The following is a 16960-nucleotide window of genomic DNA, read 5'->3' on the forward strand; positions in this document are numbered from 1 at the left end:
AGCCCATCCCCTCTCGTCTTACCGGAGTCTTGTGTTCTGTCGGCCCGGAACAGGCTCCGCCCGTCCAGTGTTAAAGCCTCATCCAGTATGTTGTTATGGAGCCACGTCTCTGTCAGGATGAGAGCACCGCAGTTCCTGGTTTCATTCTGCTGGATCAGCCTGAGCCTTATCTCATCCATTTTATTTTCCTGCGACCAGACATTTGCCAGGAGTAGGCTAGGTAGTGGGACAGCCTTGGGTCCAAGCCCTCTCAGCCTGAGTCTTATTCCGGCTCGTTTCCGTCTCTTGCTGGGTCGACTACACTGCTTGCGATGACGTCTGGTCCGTATGCAGTGGTGCCACTACCTACTTTCTGAGGGGTATGCAGACACTTTGCAGGCGCCCCCCACCCTCCCACCCCCCATATTAAGAGCTTTGAATAAATTACACATCTTGCAAATGCAATTTTTCAATAAATAATATTTGGAAATTAATCACTTGGTATCAAGTGGCTGTTCCTGCACTTCCACCTAATATTAGAGCAACCTGTGGCCTTCCTGTCTGCCCTGACTCTTTCTCTCTCTGACTCTCTTCTTTCTCTCCATCCTCACACCTGAATGACATGAACTTTGTGTTAAGGAGGTTTAAAAAAAAAAAAAAAAAAAAAAAAACAGCAGTCAAACCACATATAAAAAACCTGAAATTTTAATTTTAAATGATATCCTTACTGGATATCAGTTACTGATTGGATGCTACATCTGATCAGATCATCATATGTGAAGACATGACATGACATGTGAAGACATTTAAACTCAAGTGTATGCCTCCCAAGTCCTATAATTTTTTTTATGATTCACCATCTAGTTAAAAAATGACAACTGTCTGAAAAACAAAATAAGCATAGACAAGTTCCTTTATTTATTTATTTTTGTCATTATCTGTTATCCCTCTTACCCCTGCAATTAAACTAAATCCGCTTTGATTTATTTTGCTTTTTATGGTTGGAGAATTGTCTGAAATGACATACAACAAACAATTTGAACTTTGAACTATTTTACACATGTACAAAGCATTGTGTCAGTCCTGGGCTTTCAGAAGTCCCTTTTTCAGCCTGCTATCACAAGTACAGTCCAGGCGAATTTTATGCAGTTTATGGTAGTCCTTGAAACAGTTCCTCTCCAACTGCAAACAGAGGCCAACACTGCAGACCAGACACTGCCACAGTGTGCTCCTGCTGCACAGAGCTCACTGTCTGGCCCTCCTGCTGGCTCCTTGTGCCTTCTCCTGCTCCCTGATGGCTCGGGCAGGGAAGTGGGCAGAGGGGGTCTATCTGCACTCCATCGGAAAGCTCCGGTTCTCTGCTTTCGGAAACCGTCGTAATTTTTTTTCGATCGCACCATTGGTTCAGGAGTTACGGTACTGAGAAGCTCAGATTACAACCATGTGACGCACCAGGGACTCTTCTGTGATTGGACGGTCTAGTCAAAGTGTCAGTAGTCCAAGGAGTTACCGTAATGGACCTTATATAGGTGCAAAGGTCCGGTTTCTCTGTTTTCAGATTTTTTTTTTTTTTTTTGAAGTTTCTGAATATCATAAGAGATATCGTGGAGATATCGTTATGTAAAGTAGGCATGCCGAATCCTGTTGGCGCCGACATCGTCTGTGTAAGTGGGATTGTAAATACTGATCAGTACACAGCTGCAAGACAACAGTAACCTGTGGTTTTACTAGTAGTAGCCTAGCTTTAGCTAACCTGTATATTTGCAAGCCTCCTCTTGATAAACTGACATAACGTACCTGCTGTCTTTCAACCACTGTGAAGAGCTTTTTTTCATCTCTACGAAAACTTTCTACTTCTCCCTCTTCCGTTTTCTGTTTTGCGCCCCTGAGAGCTTTCTTTTCTGCCTCTCCATCATAAACTCCCTGTCATCAGATGACAACACCATTCAAATGAAAACACTGGTGCTCCTGCGCATGCTTGAGGGGGCGCGCACTGGAGCACCTATGGGGTGTGTGTGTGTGTGTGTGTGTGTTGGGGGGTGAAGGAGCGGAGGGGCGCCTAATCAGTGACGTGCCGCTGTTATTGATCATATCATTTGCACATGCATAAACAGCCGTTAAATACAGAAAATGCTGATTCGAAATCATTTCCCCTCACTTTAGCGCCCCCTCCAGCGCGGCGCCCATATGCGCCGCATATAGTGCATACCCACTTTTTGCGCCACTGTCCGTATGTTTTTGAATGCCGGATCTTGAGATGCCGAGATGCCAAAAGCAGAGATCGTTTCAAGGTCAGCTGCACTCAATCCAGTCACTGCACCTCCTTCTCCGATACCGACGAGCGTATCACCGTCATAAGAAATACGATTCCCAGCAATAAAAGTGAGAGAATCACTCCTTTTTCGCATTTTTATGTTAAAATGGAGGGAGCCACCAGCTGCTGCATCTGTATGCGCCGCCGTTGCCACTTTAAGTGTTCAAGTGTTACAGTGTAAATACTGGCAGATATGCAATGTTTGGAGACACACACACACACACACACACACACACACACACAGATACAAACTGTGATCTCTGTCCTGGTGCCAGTAAAGCACACTGAATTCAACTTAGCATTAGACTTGGGGCCCTATCTTGCGCCAGACTCCCTAAACCCGCTATTTGCGGATTTAGGATTTAGGAAGAGGCGTTCCCCCGTAAAATTGCTATCTTGTGCACCTCCCGCTATCCGCAAAACACCTGCGCTACCCGCTATATTATGTATAGGCGTGTTTTGGGTGTTACGCCAGCTAAACCAATCAGTGTGCCAGGTGCCATTGCCTTTAAGGGCAGGATGCGCTATCCTAAATCCTAAATCCTAAACCCGCGATGGAGAGAGGGAGGTAGATTTTCTCAGGGCTTCTACTGAGGCTAAAGCAAGTTGGCTTTATATACATATTATATATTATATTATAGGCGAGTTAATTCGGGAGATGGAGCCACATGTGTCCAAGTGGACGTGTCACAAGGTTGTACTGATTGAGTAAAATCCCCGGGCCACACCACAGACACACAAGAGGCAGAGGTGGAACTATGTGTAAACTAATTTATTGACAAGGTAGATTGGGCAAATAAAATATTAAAATAATAATAAAAATATAGCACAGCTGCTGGCTTATGATAAAACAATAAAACGTGCTGGGGTAAGTGTCCAATTAAAACAGTCTTTCCTCTAAACAGTCTATATGAGTAATATACTCAGTCCATTCCGGAGGCGTCCCGGTATCAGTCCGACCGTGTGCGTGGCGAGGCTCCGTCGGGGCGCGCATTGAAGCCGCCTGGACGCGCTCTCGTAACAGCCCAAACTTTAACTTTAGCGGATAGCGGGTGGTCAGGACCACCCGCTATCCGCTTTCCCTAAAGTGTGTGCGCAAGATAGCAACTTTAGGGATAGCGCATGAAACACGCCCACGACGCACCTCCAGGCGCAAATGATGCAGTCGGCATAACGGATAGCGGGTGGCGCAAGATACCGTTTAGGGATAGCGGAAGCTCCTAAATCCGCAATTTGCGGGTAGCGGGTCGTGGCAGCGGATAGCGGGTGGCACAAGATAGGGCCCTTAGAGTCTACAGGCAAAAAGAAAGTAAGGGTGCTTTCAGACCTGTGGCCCGTTTGCTTTGTTCCGATTCAGGGGCTAAATCGATACAGTTGTTTCGTTTTTACGTTTGGGGCATTTGTGTTCACAGGGCAACCGTCTGGTCAGAAATTACCCCAAAAAAGTTTCCTCTTCTGTTCTTACTCCGGGAAAAACAAAAACCATGGAGCATCTTCAGCGTGTGTGGCTAGTTTGTTTCTCTGTGTTTCTGTGGTTAATGTACCAAGTGGCGGTTCTGCCCATGTTGCCGCCCTAGGCTAAATTACTGCCTTGCGCCCTTTCGTGTTACTACTCGTACCTACTTTTTATATGGACAAAATCTTGTTTGAATAAAAAGCCACCGGCCACGGCACCTGGTCAGGTCTGCCGGATCTGACAGGTGAGTGGCGCTGATGATTTTTTTTTTTTTTTTGCTCTTGAGCCGCCCCCCAAATGACATGAAAAAATGCCCGCTTCGCCCATGCCTAAAACCGCTACTGAATGTACCGGTGTTCTGTAATGGAGGAAAACATCCCATTCTACCGGGAATCAAGACTGCGCAGGGAAAATAATATCATACTGCATCTACTGAGAAGAAGACGTGCCACGACAAGGAATCGCCGACGAAGATGGGCTCTGACGCTGGTTGATCCACAGTTATGAGTGAGTTGTGTCGGTTGCTGTGTTGATTATGTTCTCACTGCAAACGAACCGCTCCAGGGCTTGAATGGAATCTTCTAGGCGATCTCGGCCCGCTTGTTTTGTCCTGCATCCGAGCGCGATTGCTGTGTTCACATATGTCCAAACGAACCGATCTTTCGGGGGAAACGCTCCCTGTTTCGGAACAACTGCTCCAAATGGGACAGGTCTGAAAGCACCCTAAATAAAGCTTTTCTAAAATATTTTGTGATATAACTTTATTTTGAAATTCAGTGAGGGTTTAGTATTCGTAATTTATTTTTTGTTATTTTTTGCTTTGATTCTTGATAAAGCTGACAGACAAGTGAATTTCATGGTCCAGAGCACCTTCACTGATTCTCTTGTTTTCAGGGGTGCAACTTTCTGGAGGCGCAGAATAAGAGGCTGGACTGAACTTTACACTGAAGGAAAGTCATCATGAGGATATGAAACAAAATGCAGGATAAACACAGTCTGCCACGTCTTCAGGGTAAAGGAGGAAAAACAGCATGTTTATTGTTTTGTGTTTGACTGTGTGTGTGTTCTGTGTGTTAATTAGCATTAAAACAAACATATAGTGACACCCTGCCAGCTACAGCAAGCAGACACACCTGTACAGCCTGATGGTGTTTTCATCAGACTGTAACATCTGTCAGAGCAACAAAACATTTGATAGGACAAACAAACAAAAAAAAAACAAGACACTAGAACAAGGAGGCGGGTCGGCTGATTGACATGTTGAGGAGGAGAAGAAAAGAGGTCAGAGAGCGGTGTAGGAGGTTAACTTTACAGCTTACCCAGATACAGTATTGAACAGCATAATCCTGAGCTGCTCTTGTATCTGACTTCATGGCCTACATCATGTCACACACTGAGGCATCAGTCTGGGCTGTAAGAGACATGAACTGAACTGTTTTGTGTCTCCACATGGACTGTCTTTGATGTCATGAACCTGCTCAAAACCTGGGAAACTATGATAAGAATTTAAAATCCCACTTTTTTAAATAAGTTGATCACTTTCACACCAAGCCTGATCTCTTGTGTTGATAAATCAGAGCCCAACAGGAAGTCACATGACATCTTCATCAGGTGATTTCACTCCCACAGTTCAGAGGTGAAATACATCATCTGTCCAGAGGTGGCGCTGTGACACTGCTGCTTCCTCTGTGTTGTCACATCCATGGTTGTGTAGCTGAGCGTGACCTCTGACCTTGCTGTGGAGGCGGGAAGTGAAGAGAGAATTTCCCTGCAGAGATCAGTCAGATTATCAGATTGCTGTCAGATTAAGACTGTGTGCTGGAGGGGGGGAGAGACTAGTGCGGGAAATTGGAAGCAGACGGACGGTTGGAGGGATATTCAAAGACTACTTGCTGAACTAAAACTGGGACTGGTTTGTGGTTTCTGACTTCTTTCTGGTTCAAGGATAACAAGCTTGGATTACGGACCTTGAGAACAGCTGGCAGGCTTCCCCACTGGGGTGAGCTAGGCTGCTATGCCTCCAGGAGGTAGCCAAAAAGAAATGAGGAAGAGTGGCAGTAAAAGCACCGATAAAGCCCAGAAAAGAGACAGGTCCACCAATGGTAGTGAGAATGAAGATTCTGTAGACATAAGGAAAGTGTCAAAAATGGATGACAGTGCTGAATTTAAGTTTATCATTAAACACCATTTAAGGGCTGCGGAAATAGATAAAGTGAAAACTGAAGACAAACTTTCATATGCAGAAGCAGTGAAGAAGGTGGGGGGAGCAGGGGAACCTGGTAGACATGTGGCAGCTGCTGCACCCTCTGTGATGCCGCCTGGTAGGGAGGCAAGAGGACAAATGGTGGGAACCCAGTCATGTTTTGCTTTCATGGTTGATGTGTTGTGGGCTGTTAGGGGTCAAACAAGGAGATCTGATATCATCAGGGTGGTGGTGGACGCTGGAGAGAGATTCCTGGAGGAGAAATATCTAGGCCCAGAAGAGCTGCACAACCACATGAGGCAGAGGGCAGAGCAGTATGAGAGGGGAAGGAGAGAAAGAAGTTGTACGGATAGAAGTGAGGAATGTATGGAAGATGCTTTTGTAGATGATTGTTGAATTATTAATGTTTTTTATCCTACAGTGGAATGCACAGAGTCTAATAGCAAATGGCCAAGAATTTAAAAGATTTGTAGATGAATTTGAGTCTCCCAGAGATAATCTGCGTCCAGGAAACCTGGCTTAAACCATATCTTGATTATGTGATTCCAGGGTATTAAAGTATCAGATTTGACAGACATGAGAAATCAGGAGGGGGGTGTGCAACATTTATTCGATCTAATCTGCAATATCAGAAGGTTGCATTAAAGTCTACCTTAGAATGTGTGGCCGTCAGGGTATGGGGGCAACACAGCTGGGTATACATTGTTAACTTCTATAACCCTTGTAAACAGCTAAATATTACTGAATTAGAGAGCATTATGGAGCAGGTAGGGACCCCAGTGGGGGATTTTAATGCACACAATCCTTTACGGGGCAGTTCAGCCAAAGATAATAATGGTTATACAGTGGAAGAACTCATGGACAGGTGGGAGTTAATTTGTTTAAATGATAGTAGACCCACAAGGTTTGATGTTAGGACAGGAAATCTATCTCACATAGACCTAGCATTAGTAACTGGAGATTTGGCAAGGATTGGAGAATGGGACTCCTTGGACTGCTATACAATGGGCAGTGATCATTTTCCAATTCTGTTGAGATTCGGCAAGTCCTTACAAGTAGAGAAGCAGAAAAGTTCAGGATATTTTAAATACCATAAAGTAAATTGGGAATTGTTCAGGGATAATTGCAATGAAGCCATTGTAAGGGTGAAAGGTGAAGGATCACTTGATGAATGGAATAACAGTCTGTGTGAAATGATCATGAATAGTGCAAGTAAAAGTATTCCAACAAGGAAAATGTCAAAAAGGAAAATCAGTGTACCATGGTGGAATAGTGAGTGTACCAAAGCTGTGAGAAACAGAAATTGTGCATATCGAGCACTAAGGAAATATCCGACAGAAAATAGAGCTATTGAATATAAAAGATTAATGGCAAAAGCACGAAGGGTGATTAAGTCAGCTAAAAAGGAATGTTGGAGGAAATATTGTGGAGGACTGAGTGTGGTAACATCAGTAACTGAAATATGGCGGGCAGTACGCCGTATGTCTGGGGTGTATAGGAAATCTGAAATTCCAGTTTTAGAGAATGAGGGAATGTTTGCAATGAGTGATATTGAAAAAGCAAAAGTGTCTGAGAACAAGTTTAAAGAAGTTCATGGTGGTGAAAACATAGGTGAAGAGGGCATAAACAAAAGGAATGAAACATTAAAAAATTACAAATTTGTAATGGAGATGAATGAGGAAAACACAGATGTCTGTAACTTGTATTTTTCTCAAGATGAACTACGTAGAGCAATCAGAAGAGGAAAATCATCAGCTCCTGGAAAGGATGGTATAAGCTATGAGATTGTTCAGAACTTAAATGACTTGGTGCTGGATGAAATATTATCATTAATTAACTGTGTATGGAAAGAGGGGGCTCTCCCTAGTTTGTGGAAACAAGCGGTAGTGGTTCCAATTCTAAAACCTGGGAAAGATGCTTCCAGAGCTGAATCTTATAGACCTATTGCATTAACTCCAGTGCTTTGTAAAACCATGGAAAGGATGGTTACAGATACATTAGTGTACAAATTAGAGAAAGCAGGATGGTTCACTAGCACACAAAGCGGCTTTCGGAGAGGAAGAAGTACAATGGATTCTGTGATCTCCCTTGATACTGATGTAAAGAAAGCACTGACTAATAAGGAAGTACTAATGGCAGTTTTTCTAGACACTGAAAAGGCATATGATATGCTGTGGAAAGAGGGTTTGGTTATTAAACTCTATGAGGCTGGAATAAGGGGACGTATGTTAAATTGGGTAAAGAACTTTGTGCAAAACAGGAGAATTCAAGTGAGAATTGGAAGCTCTTTCTCTGAGGGAACAAACACTGAAAATGGCACCTCACAGGGGAGTGTAGTAAGTCCAGTTTTATTTAATATAATGATAAATGATATATTTCAAGATATTGATTCTGGCTTTGAGCTTTCTCTGTTTGCGGATGACAGTGCCATCTGGAAAAGAGGAAGAAATGTAAAAATGATTACTCAGCAAATTCAGGGGTCTCTGAATAAAATAGTTGCGTGGGGTGAGAAGTGGGGATTTAAGATGTCTGCGGAAAAGTCAAAATATATAGTCTTTGGTAAAAAGAAAGTGGAATGTGGCGGATTTAGAATATATGGACAAACATTAGAAAGAGTGAAAATGTTCAAATTTTTAGGAGTTTATTTTGACGAAAAACCTACTTGGAAAAAACAGATAGATCATGTTGTTAACAAGTGTGAAAAAGTGATTCATGTTATGCGATCTCTGTCAAGCTGCTCTTGGGGTGCGGACAGAGACACCCACATTTTGATTTATAGAGCAATGATAAGGTCAAGACTTGACTATGGTTGTGTACGTTTTGGATCTGCAGCTAAATCGTTGTTAAAGAAACTGGATGTAATACAAGCAAAAGCTCTGAGAGTATGCTGTGGGGCCCTCCGTAGGCTACTACCCCAATCCCAGCTTTACTTGTTGAGATAGGAGAAACACCACGATCATTGAGGAGAGAGAAACTAGGAATGCAGCATGTAGTGAAATTTAAAGGATATCAAGGTGAACATCCAACAAAATCTGTGATGAACGATGCTTGGGAGTGGGGAGCGGCAAAAGTTAAAAAAGAAAGCTTTGTGTTTAATATGTGCAGGAAATTGGAGAAGCTGAGATTGGGAGAAGGAGTGGCCCCTCGTATCCTCTGGCCAATTGTACCGCCGTGGCTCCTGCCCACTCCAGAGGTGGATTTTAGTATTTTGAATCATATGAAATCTGTTCAGAGCATTGCTTATCAAAGTATGGTTTGTAGATATATACGCACATCACCAGGGCCGGCCCTGGCCAAATTGGGGCCCTAAGCGGCATTTTATTTGGAGTCCCCCCCCCACACACACACACACTCAAAAATTACCGGATTTTTGGCGTGCCATCTCCCACTGACCACACAATCCCAGATTTATAATAGGAATAAAATGACGGCCTAACGACATTCCATTAAACTTGACACACATTAAACAAACACACAGACACACACACACACACACACATATACAAACACACACACACCCACACACACACATACAAACACACACGCACATACACACATACACACAGACATATACACAAACTCATACACACAGACCCGCACACACACAAACACACACACACACACACACACACACACACACACATTTTGTCACACAATTTTGATCTCTCTCTGTTGTCTCTCTCTCACACACAGAAATCATCCTCTGACATGTAATTTTACATACAAAAACACACACACACACACACACACATACAAACACACACACACACACACACACACACACACACACACACGCACACACGCACGCACACACACACATACAAACACACACACACACACACACACACACACACACACACGCACGCACACACACACACATACAAACACACGCACACACACACACACCTTCATCACAATTTCTCTCTCACACACACATAAACAAACACACATTTTGTCACACAACTTTTAACTCTGTCTCTCACTCACACACACAAACTCATACACACACACAAACTCACACACACACACACACACACACACACACACACACACACACACACACAAACACACACACACAAACACACACACACTCAAACTCATACACACACATACAAACACACATTATTTCACACAATTTTGATCTCTCTCTGTTGTCTCTCTCTCTCTCTCACACACACACACACACACACACACACACAGAAATCATCCTCTGACATGTAATTTTATATACAAAAACACACGCACACACACACACACACACACACATAGTGGTGGGCGATATGACGATATATATCGTAGGTACGATAGAAAAATGTCTCGCGTCATTTCTCTTCTATCGTTTCTATTTTATCAGTTCAAGCTAATTTTCCCAGTGTCGGCTGATGTGAACGTGTTATTGTTGTCACTGGTCGCCAATATGCACTCAGATTATGACACAAACAAGAATAAAAAATTATGTTCACAAAGAAGATACCATTCTGTGGACTCTCCGTTTCTGGTTTTGCGACACTACGCTGCTTTACGTTATTCACGTGGTACCACACACACACGGGAATACAACACACAACAACACACACGGGAATACAACACACAACAACACACACGGGCGAGCAGAGACATGAAAACATGGAGGAGGAAGAAGGCTTAGAAAATGCATCATTCTCACAGCCGACACTGACAGAGCCCCAGGAGCCCAAACCGAACTTACACCGAGAAGAGGGGGTACGTCTGTGGTTTGGCTACATTTTGGGTTCAAGGCCTCTGACACGGAGCAGAAAACCGTGATGTGCAAACTGTGCCACAAGACCGTCCCCTCGCCTGACGCCAACACAACAAACCTCTTCTGTCGCCTGCAGAAGAAACACGAGAGGGAGCACACACATGTTCAAAAGCTGCGTGTCGACAAAGAAAGAAGTGAAACAGCCGGGCCAAGTCGGGTGAAGAAACGCTGCTACACTCAACAGAAGCTGCAGGGGTGTTTTGCACGAGGCTCACCGTGTGAGAAAAATTCACGACGCCATAAACAACTCAGTGATGGCGTTAGGCGTTTGCTCTGTAAAGGAGCTCTCCTGATTGATCTGGTTGACAAGCCGGTCTTCAGAGAGCTCATGGAACCAGCCGATCCACGGTACAGAACGCCAAGTCCAAATAAGTTAAACAAATAAGTTCCAGATTGTAGAAACTTGAAGTGGTGTACTACTAAAATATTTTATTTTTATTGCAGTTGTTTACTGTGTGCACTTGTCATTGTCAAGAAAGCATCATAAAAGTGCACTTTAATTGTTTATTTTGATTATTCTTGGAATTGTCCAGTTAAGTTTGATTTTGATACCAGTTATTTAAAATGTGATTCCAGTACATTTGTGCAAAAATGTGGAGGCTGTGGTTGATCTTCCTCTCTGCCTCTTCTGTTTATTTTATATTGTTGCCCTCCTGTGCAGCCGTCTCATTTGTGACAGTTTTGTTTAACGTCACTTCCAAATAAAGTGAGAAAAGTCAGCAGTTTCTGTAGTAGGATGTTGTAGAGTACGTTTTCAAGTTATTCTATGAAAAACTATAACGTGGTCTGTCGTTATGGTGATATAAAATGGTCCATATCGTGATAGAAGATTTTTTTCATATCGCCCACCCCTACACACACACACACTCTCACACTCTCTCTCTCTCTCACTCTCTCACACACACGCACACACGCACACACACACACACACACACACAGGCCAGCCTTCATCCATCAAAAAGGTGTCGTTTTCACAGTTTGAGCTGTTTGATATTGAACTTTTATTGCTTCACACACCTGACTGAAACACACAGCCTCCACACACACACACACGTTACTAATACTGAGACGTATGGTTCAGTATGGTACGTACGATTCAGTGTTTCTCTCTGTCCCATAATAATCAACAATGATTATATTAGTTTATCTCCATTAGATTGGATTATACTGTGTGTGTGTGTGTGTGTGTGTGTGTGTGTGTGTGAGTGAGAGAGAGAGAGAGAGTGTGTGTGTTTGTGTGTGTGTGTGTGTGTGTGTGTGTGTGTGTGTGTGTGTGTGTGTGCGCTGTGTATGTGTGTGTTCCTGCATCTCACATGAAGCTGTCTCCTTCATCAGATGTCATTCTGGTTTACTGCAGACTCTGTCTGTCTCTCTCTCAGGTGTCCACATTGTCCAGTGGATGTACGGCTGTGAATGGGACGATGAGACTGGAGACACTAATGGTTTTAATCAGCATGGTTATGATGGAGAAGACTGGATATCATTTGACCTGAAGACACTGACATGGATCGCTCCAACACCACAGGCTCTCATCACCAAACACAAGTGGGAGAGAGAGACAGGTGAAACTGAGCGCTGGAAGAACTACCTCACCCAGGAGTGCATTGATTGGCTGAAGAAGTATGTGAACTATGGAAGGAGCACTCTGCTGAGAACAGGTAGACACACCTGACCTGATGTATGTGATGGTCACTACTATGTTCATATGCCTCTTCTGTTTTTTATATGCAGTATCATTACAGTGAATATGAACCAACTTATATGTTTTTGCATTTTATAACCGTAATATTGGCCCTTTTTCTGTTTCTTCCTCTCTATCTCTCTGTTCTCTCTTTCTGTCTTCTCTCTCTCTCTCTCTCTCTCTCTCTCTCTCCAGAGCTTCCCTCGGTGTCTCTCCTCCAGAAGACTCCCTCCTCTCCAGTGACCTGCCACGCTTCAGGTTTCTACCCCAACAAAATCATGTTGTTCTGGAGGAGAGACGGAGAGGAGCTTCATGAGGACGTGGACCACGGAGAGATCCTCCACAACCACGATGGAACCTTCCAGAAGAGCGTTGACCTGGACGTTTCATCAGTCAAAGCTGAAGACTGGGGGAGGTACAGCTGTGTGTTTCAGCTCTCTGGTGTCAACGAGGACAACGTCACCAAACTGGACCCAAAAGTGATCAAGACCAACAGAGGTAAGACTGAGATCAAACGTGATGGAGGTGGGAAAGACACGTCTAGTCTACTTGACTTGTAGTTAATGAGTTTTCTTTTGATCGTTCTCTGCTGGATTATTTCTCTCGTTATCATTTTGTTGTCATTTAGTTTAATTCAGTAATCCAGGGCAATTTAGAGTTTATTAGTCATGTTGATGTTTTTACTTTCTCTGGCTTTTAAAAACATTTACATATGGCATCTATTACAAGTCCCAGGTTATGTTTTCTCTTGCACTGCAGTTTGTATGGACTGTATGTGGTTCATATATGTTCCTTCATGGTGACATAGTTTATTTCTCTGTGGGGACAAATTTGGGACACGTCTTCTTTACAATGAAACCATTGAGACAACCAGACAGTTTTTAACTTTGACAGCAGTAAAGGTAACCACAAGTGCTGGTCAGCTCACTAAAACACATTCAGCATCTCCTTTTCATATGACATCCTCTCTAAACTTGAAATACTAACAAATAAACATAATCTGATCTGATTTTAGCTCCAGATTCTCCCTCAGAGTTTCCCACTGGTGCTGTTGTTGGAGCTGTTGTCGGCCTGCTGGTCCTGGTGGCGATCTGCATTGCTGGAGTCATCTTCTGGAAAAGGAGAAATAATGGTAAGAGAAGTTTCTTTCTTCAACAGAATTCAGTTTTTAATTGTTAACACACCTGCCTGTGACACTTTGAGGACTGTTTGTGTTCTGTAACCTCCTACCACCTATTTTGCGTGTGGTAATGCATACTCCATGAAATGTAAATCTTCAGAATGCATTTGTCATATCTAGTAATATTGATGCACACAATAGTGAATGTGCTTCTGTTTAAATATAAATTTTAAATTGTTCATAATTGTCTAATACTGTAATTTCTTCTTTGTATTTCAGGGTTTCAAAGAGCGAAAAGTAAGTATTCTGCTCTAGTGACCGATAGTTTTTTTTTTTAATCAGAAGGACAGACACTCATAATCACTCAGCAGTAAGCATTCAGTTCATGACCAGTTCTGTTCCTCACTTTGTTCATTTCAAATTAAATCATCTGACTTTGTGTTGTGTTTGTAGCTTCGGACAGTTCGGACGGTTCAGCTTCATCTGTCGAAGCTGCACCTCTTAAGTGAGCACAGTGAGTACCTCATCATGTACCAGACTCCTGAACTGGCAGCTCATTCACAGATATACAAGAATATATTCTTTCTTTCTTCCCTAAATAATGGATTCCTGTGGTGTGAAAACACACTTCAGACAGGTGGATCACATGAAGTTCATATTTCAAATTCAAACAGCCATCATTATCAAAGTTTTTATCCTGTTTATGTGGAAAAAGCAGATTGCATCACCTCTTCAGACACAGATCCTAATATCTCATGATAACTGAAAGCAAACAGATGAATATGAATATTTTACCAAGCCTGCCTGTTCCTCTGTCCTGACAGGGAGAATCAGTGAAGACAAGAACGGATGGTGGATTCCAGGAAGTCATCAAGGCATCAAAAACTATTTTTCTTCCTTAGAGAACATGTGCGCTATTTGATTCAAAAATGCACATTAACTAAACTTGTTTCATTGAAAAATGAAATTTGAGAAAGTTTTAGGACAAAACAAATTAGTTAAAATTGCTTTGATCCATTGGCCAAAAGAAGAAAAGAAAATGTTTCGTATTCAGGCTCTGTCCTTGTCTCTGGACTATAGTGTGATTACTGTCTAATGCAGATTTTCTTCCTTAAATGAGAGACAGTCTGAGTTGGCAGAAATATGACTGTACATATAAATCTGTATCAGTAACATCAGCAGAGTAGAGCTGGGCAATATGGACAAAATCAAATATCACTTTTTTAAATACTTCATTATGGGATAACTATTGTTGGTTTCACAAAATCTTCACACAATGATATGATCAGGCAGGTCGAGGGCAACAGCTGTAACGCTCTAATAATTTCAGAAAACTACATCCCTTTACTTTGATGAAGTCTAAGTTTGTTTGTTTTTTTAATCTGGTGAAGTGGTTTCTGTTGTTCAGTGAGCAAGACTCATCATGTGTTGTGTATAGATGTTAAAATGAGTAAAGATGAATTTGAATCCAGTTTTGTAAACTATTTCCTTGCACAGCGTTACACTTTCCTCTTGTTTTTCTGGAGCTGCTTTTATCTTTTATTTGACTGCTTTATTCTGTGGCTCTGATTTGGCCTCGGTCATTTGGGATTTGATTTGTTTTACCACATTCCAGTTTGGTGTGTGTGTGTGTGTGTGTGTGTGTGGAGAGAGGTTTTGTGAGTGCAGTATGTACAGAATATGGGTTTGATGATTTAATAAAATATTTCTGAAATATTCCTGTTTCTTTACTTTTGCATCATAGTTTAAGAATAAAATATGCTTCATGTATTCATATAACGGTAACATACAACAATTTAGATAGACAGATAGATGTAGATATATAGCAAGGGTCTGTTAAAACCAAAGCGACCCTGTGGTGTGACGATGGATACACACAAATTTCCCAAACCAAAGTCACAGATTATAATAATCCTTTGTTATGATTTCTCTGGTGTATATTTAGGGGGATAATCAAAAATGTTTCTCCACCAACTTTAAAGTAACACCAGAATTTCCCAGCCAACTTCTGTCCTTCATATTTTGACCAGAGGAGAAAAATGCAAGTTTAAATTGAACTGTTAAAGTGTTGTAAATACTGGCAGATATACAATGTTTGGACACACACACACACTCACACACACAAAAACAGACATACAAACTGTGATCTCTGTCCTGGTGCCAGTAAAGCACACTGAATTAAACTTAGCATTAGACTCTACAGGCAAAAAGAAAGTAAATTAACCTTTTCAAAGTTTTAAAATATTTTGTGATATAACTTTATTTTGAAATTCAGTGAAGGTTTAGTATTGATAAATTATTATTATTATTATTATTATTATTTTAAAATTTTGATATGATTCTTGATAAAGCTGACAGACAAGTGAATTTCATGCTCCAGAGCACCTTCCCTGATTCTCTTGTTTTCAGAGGTGCAACTTTCTGGAGGCGCAGAATAAGAGGCTGGACTGAACTTTACACTGAAGGAAAGTCATCATGAGGATATGAAACAAAATGCAGGATAAACAGTCTGCCACTTCTTCAGGCTAAAGGAGAAAAATCAGGCACGTTGACTGTTTTGTGACCGCGTGTGTGTGTGTCATGAAACATACACATATCTTGGACATCAGTTTAACATCGGAGGAGAGTGGAAGGAGCAAGTCAACAGCATCTTGACAGAGTTCACATCCAGGCTGGACCTGATAGACAACTGTCCACTGCCCCTAACCATGAAGTTAGAAGCCATCAGGCAGGTAGCCCTGTCAAAGGTTCAGCATCTCTTCTCTAATGTTCTCATCCCCCGGAATGTACTGTGTGAAATGAATAACAAGACAGTGAGCCTGGTGTGCAGCTGGCTTGGACTCAGTTCACACAGCACACGCGACATCATCTTTCACCCTCAGTGGGAAGGAGGGCTCGGGGCCCCCAATGTAGAGTGGATCTATAACAGCATGAGAACTTCCCATCTTTTCAGGATGCTCAACAATGATGACGAGGACGTCAGGAGGCTGGCCCGTTCCTCCCTGTTCCTGGACATGAGGAGAAGGAAGGTTCCAGTGTCCAGGGGGACGGAGCCACACTTCCTGGGGTTCAAGAGGAAAGCCAGCGGGAAACTGGACACCCATTCCGCTGGCTTCGAAGTCTGGTCAGACTGGCCGGATTTGAACGACCTCTGTGTCCGAACCGGGGTGTCCCTGGAGTGGGTGCGGTCTGACTCTGGGACTGTCCAGGTCTCAGAGGACTGTATATCTGACCCTCTCTCCCAAGTTAGGGCAACAGCCCCTTTTGCTGGACAGAGCCACCTGCTAACATCTAAGGGGGCTAGGCGCAGTCTCATGGACTTTCATCAACATCTTCAGCAACAACACTGGACTGGACTGAAACTTCAGGGAAAGCTGGCATGCCTTCCCACAGCTGACCACTCTGTTTCTCGCTCTTTTCTCAAGAA

General features: G+C 42.7%; 1 protein-coding gene across 3 annotated transcripts in view; it reads left to right on the forward strand.

Moving 5' to 3' along the window:
- The window catches only part of LOC115368062 (major histocompatibility complex class I-related gene protein-like), a 141002-nt gene that overhangs the window by 50324 nt on the left and 73718 nt on the right, over positions 1 to 16960 (forward strand). Inside the window, exons 4-8 of one of the 3 annotated variants that reach the window (XM_030064032.1) lie at positions 12609 to 12911; positions 13429 to 13545; positions 13813 to 13830; positions 13987 to 14047; positions 14349 to 15008. In XM_030064032.1, coding sequence (XP_029919892.1) covers positions 12609 to 12911; positions 13429 to 13545; positions 13813 to 13830; positions 13987 to 14042 — 494 coding nt within the window. In that variant the 3' untranslated portion in view covers positions 14043 to 14047; positions 14349 to 15008. Of the gene's footprint in view, positions 1 to 12608; positions 12912 to 13428; positions 13546 to 13812; positions 13831 to 13986; positions 14048 to 14348; positions 15009 to 16960 lie in introns of those variants that run through there. The other 2 variants (XM_030064031.1, XM_030064033.1) reach the window with 2 other exon arrangements.

The sequence above is a fragment of the Myripristis murdjan genome, chromosome 11 (genome assembly GCF_902150065.1).
Source record: "Myripristis murdjan chromosome 11, fMyrMur1.1, whole genome shotgun sequence".
NCBI classification, from domain to species: Eukaryota; Metazoa; Chordata; class Actinopteri; order Holocentriformes; family Holocentridae; genus Myripristis; species Myripristis murdjan.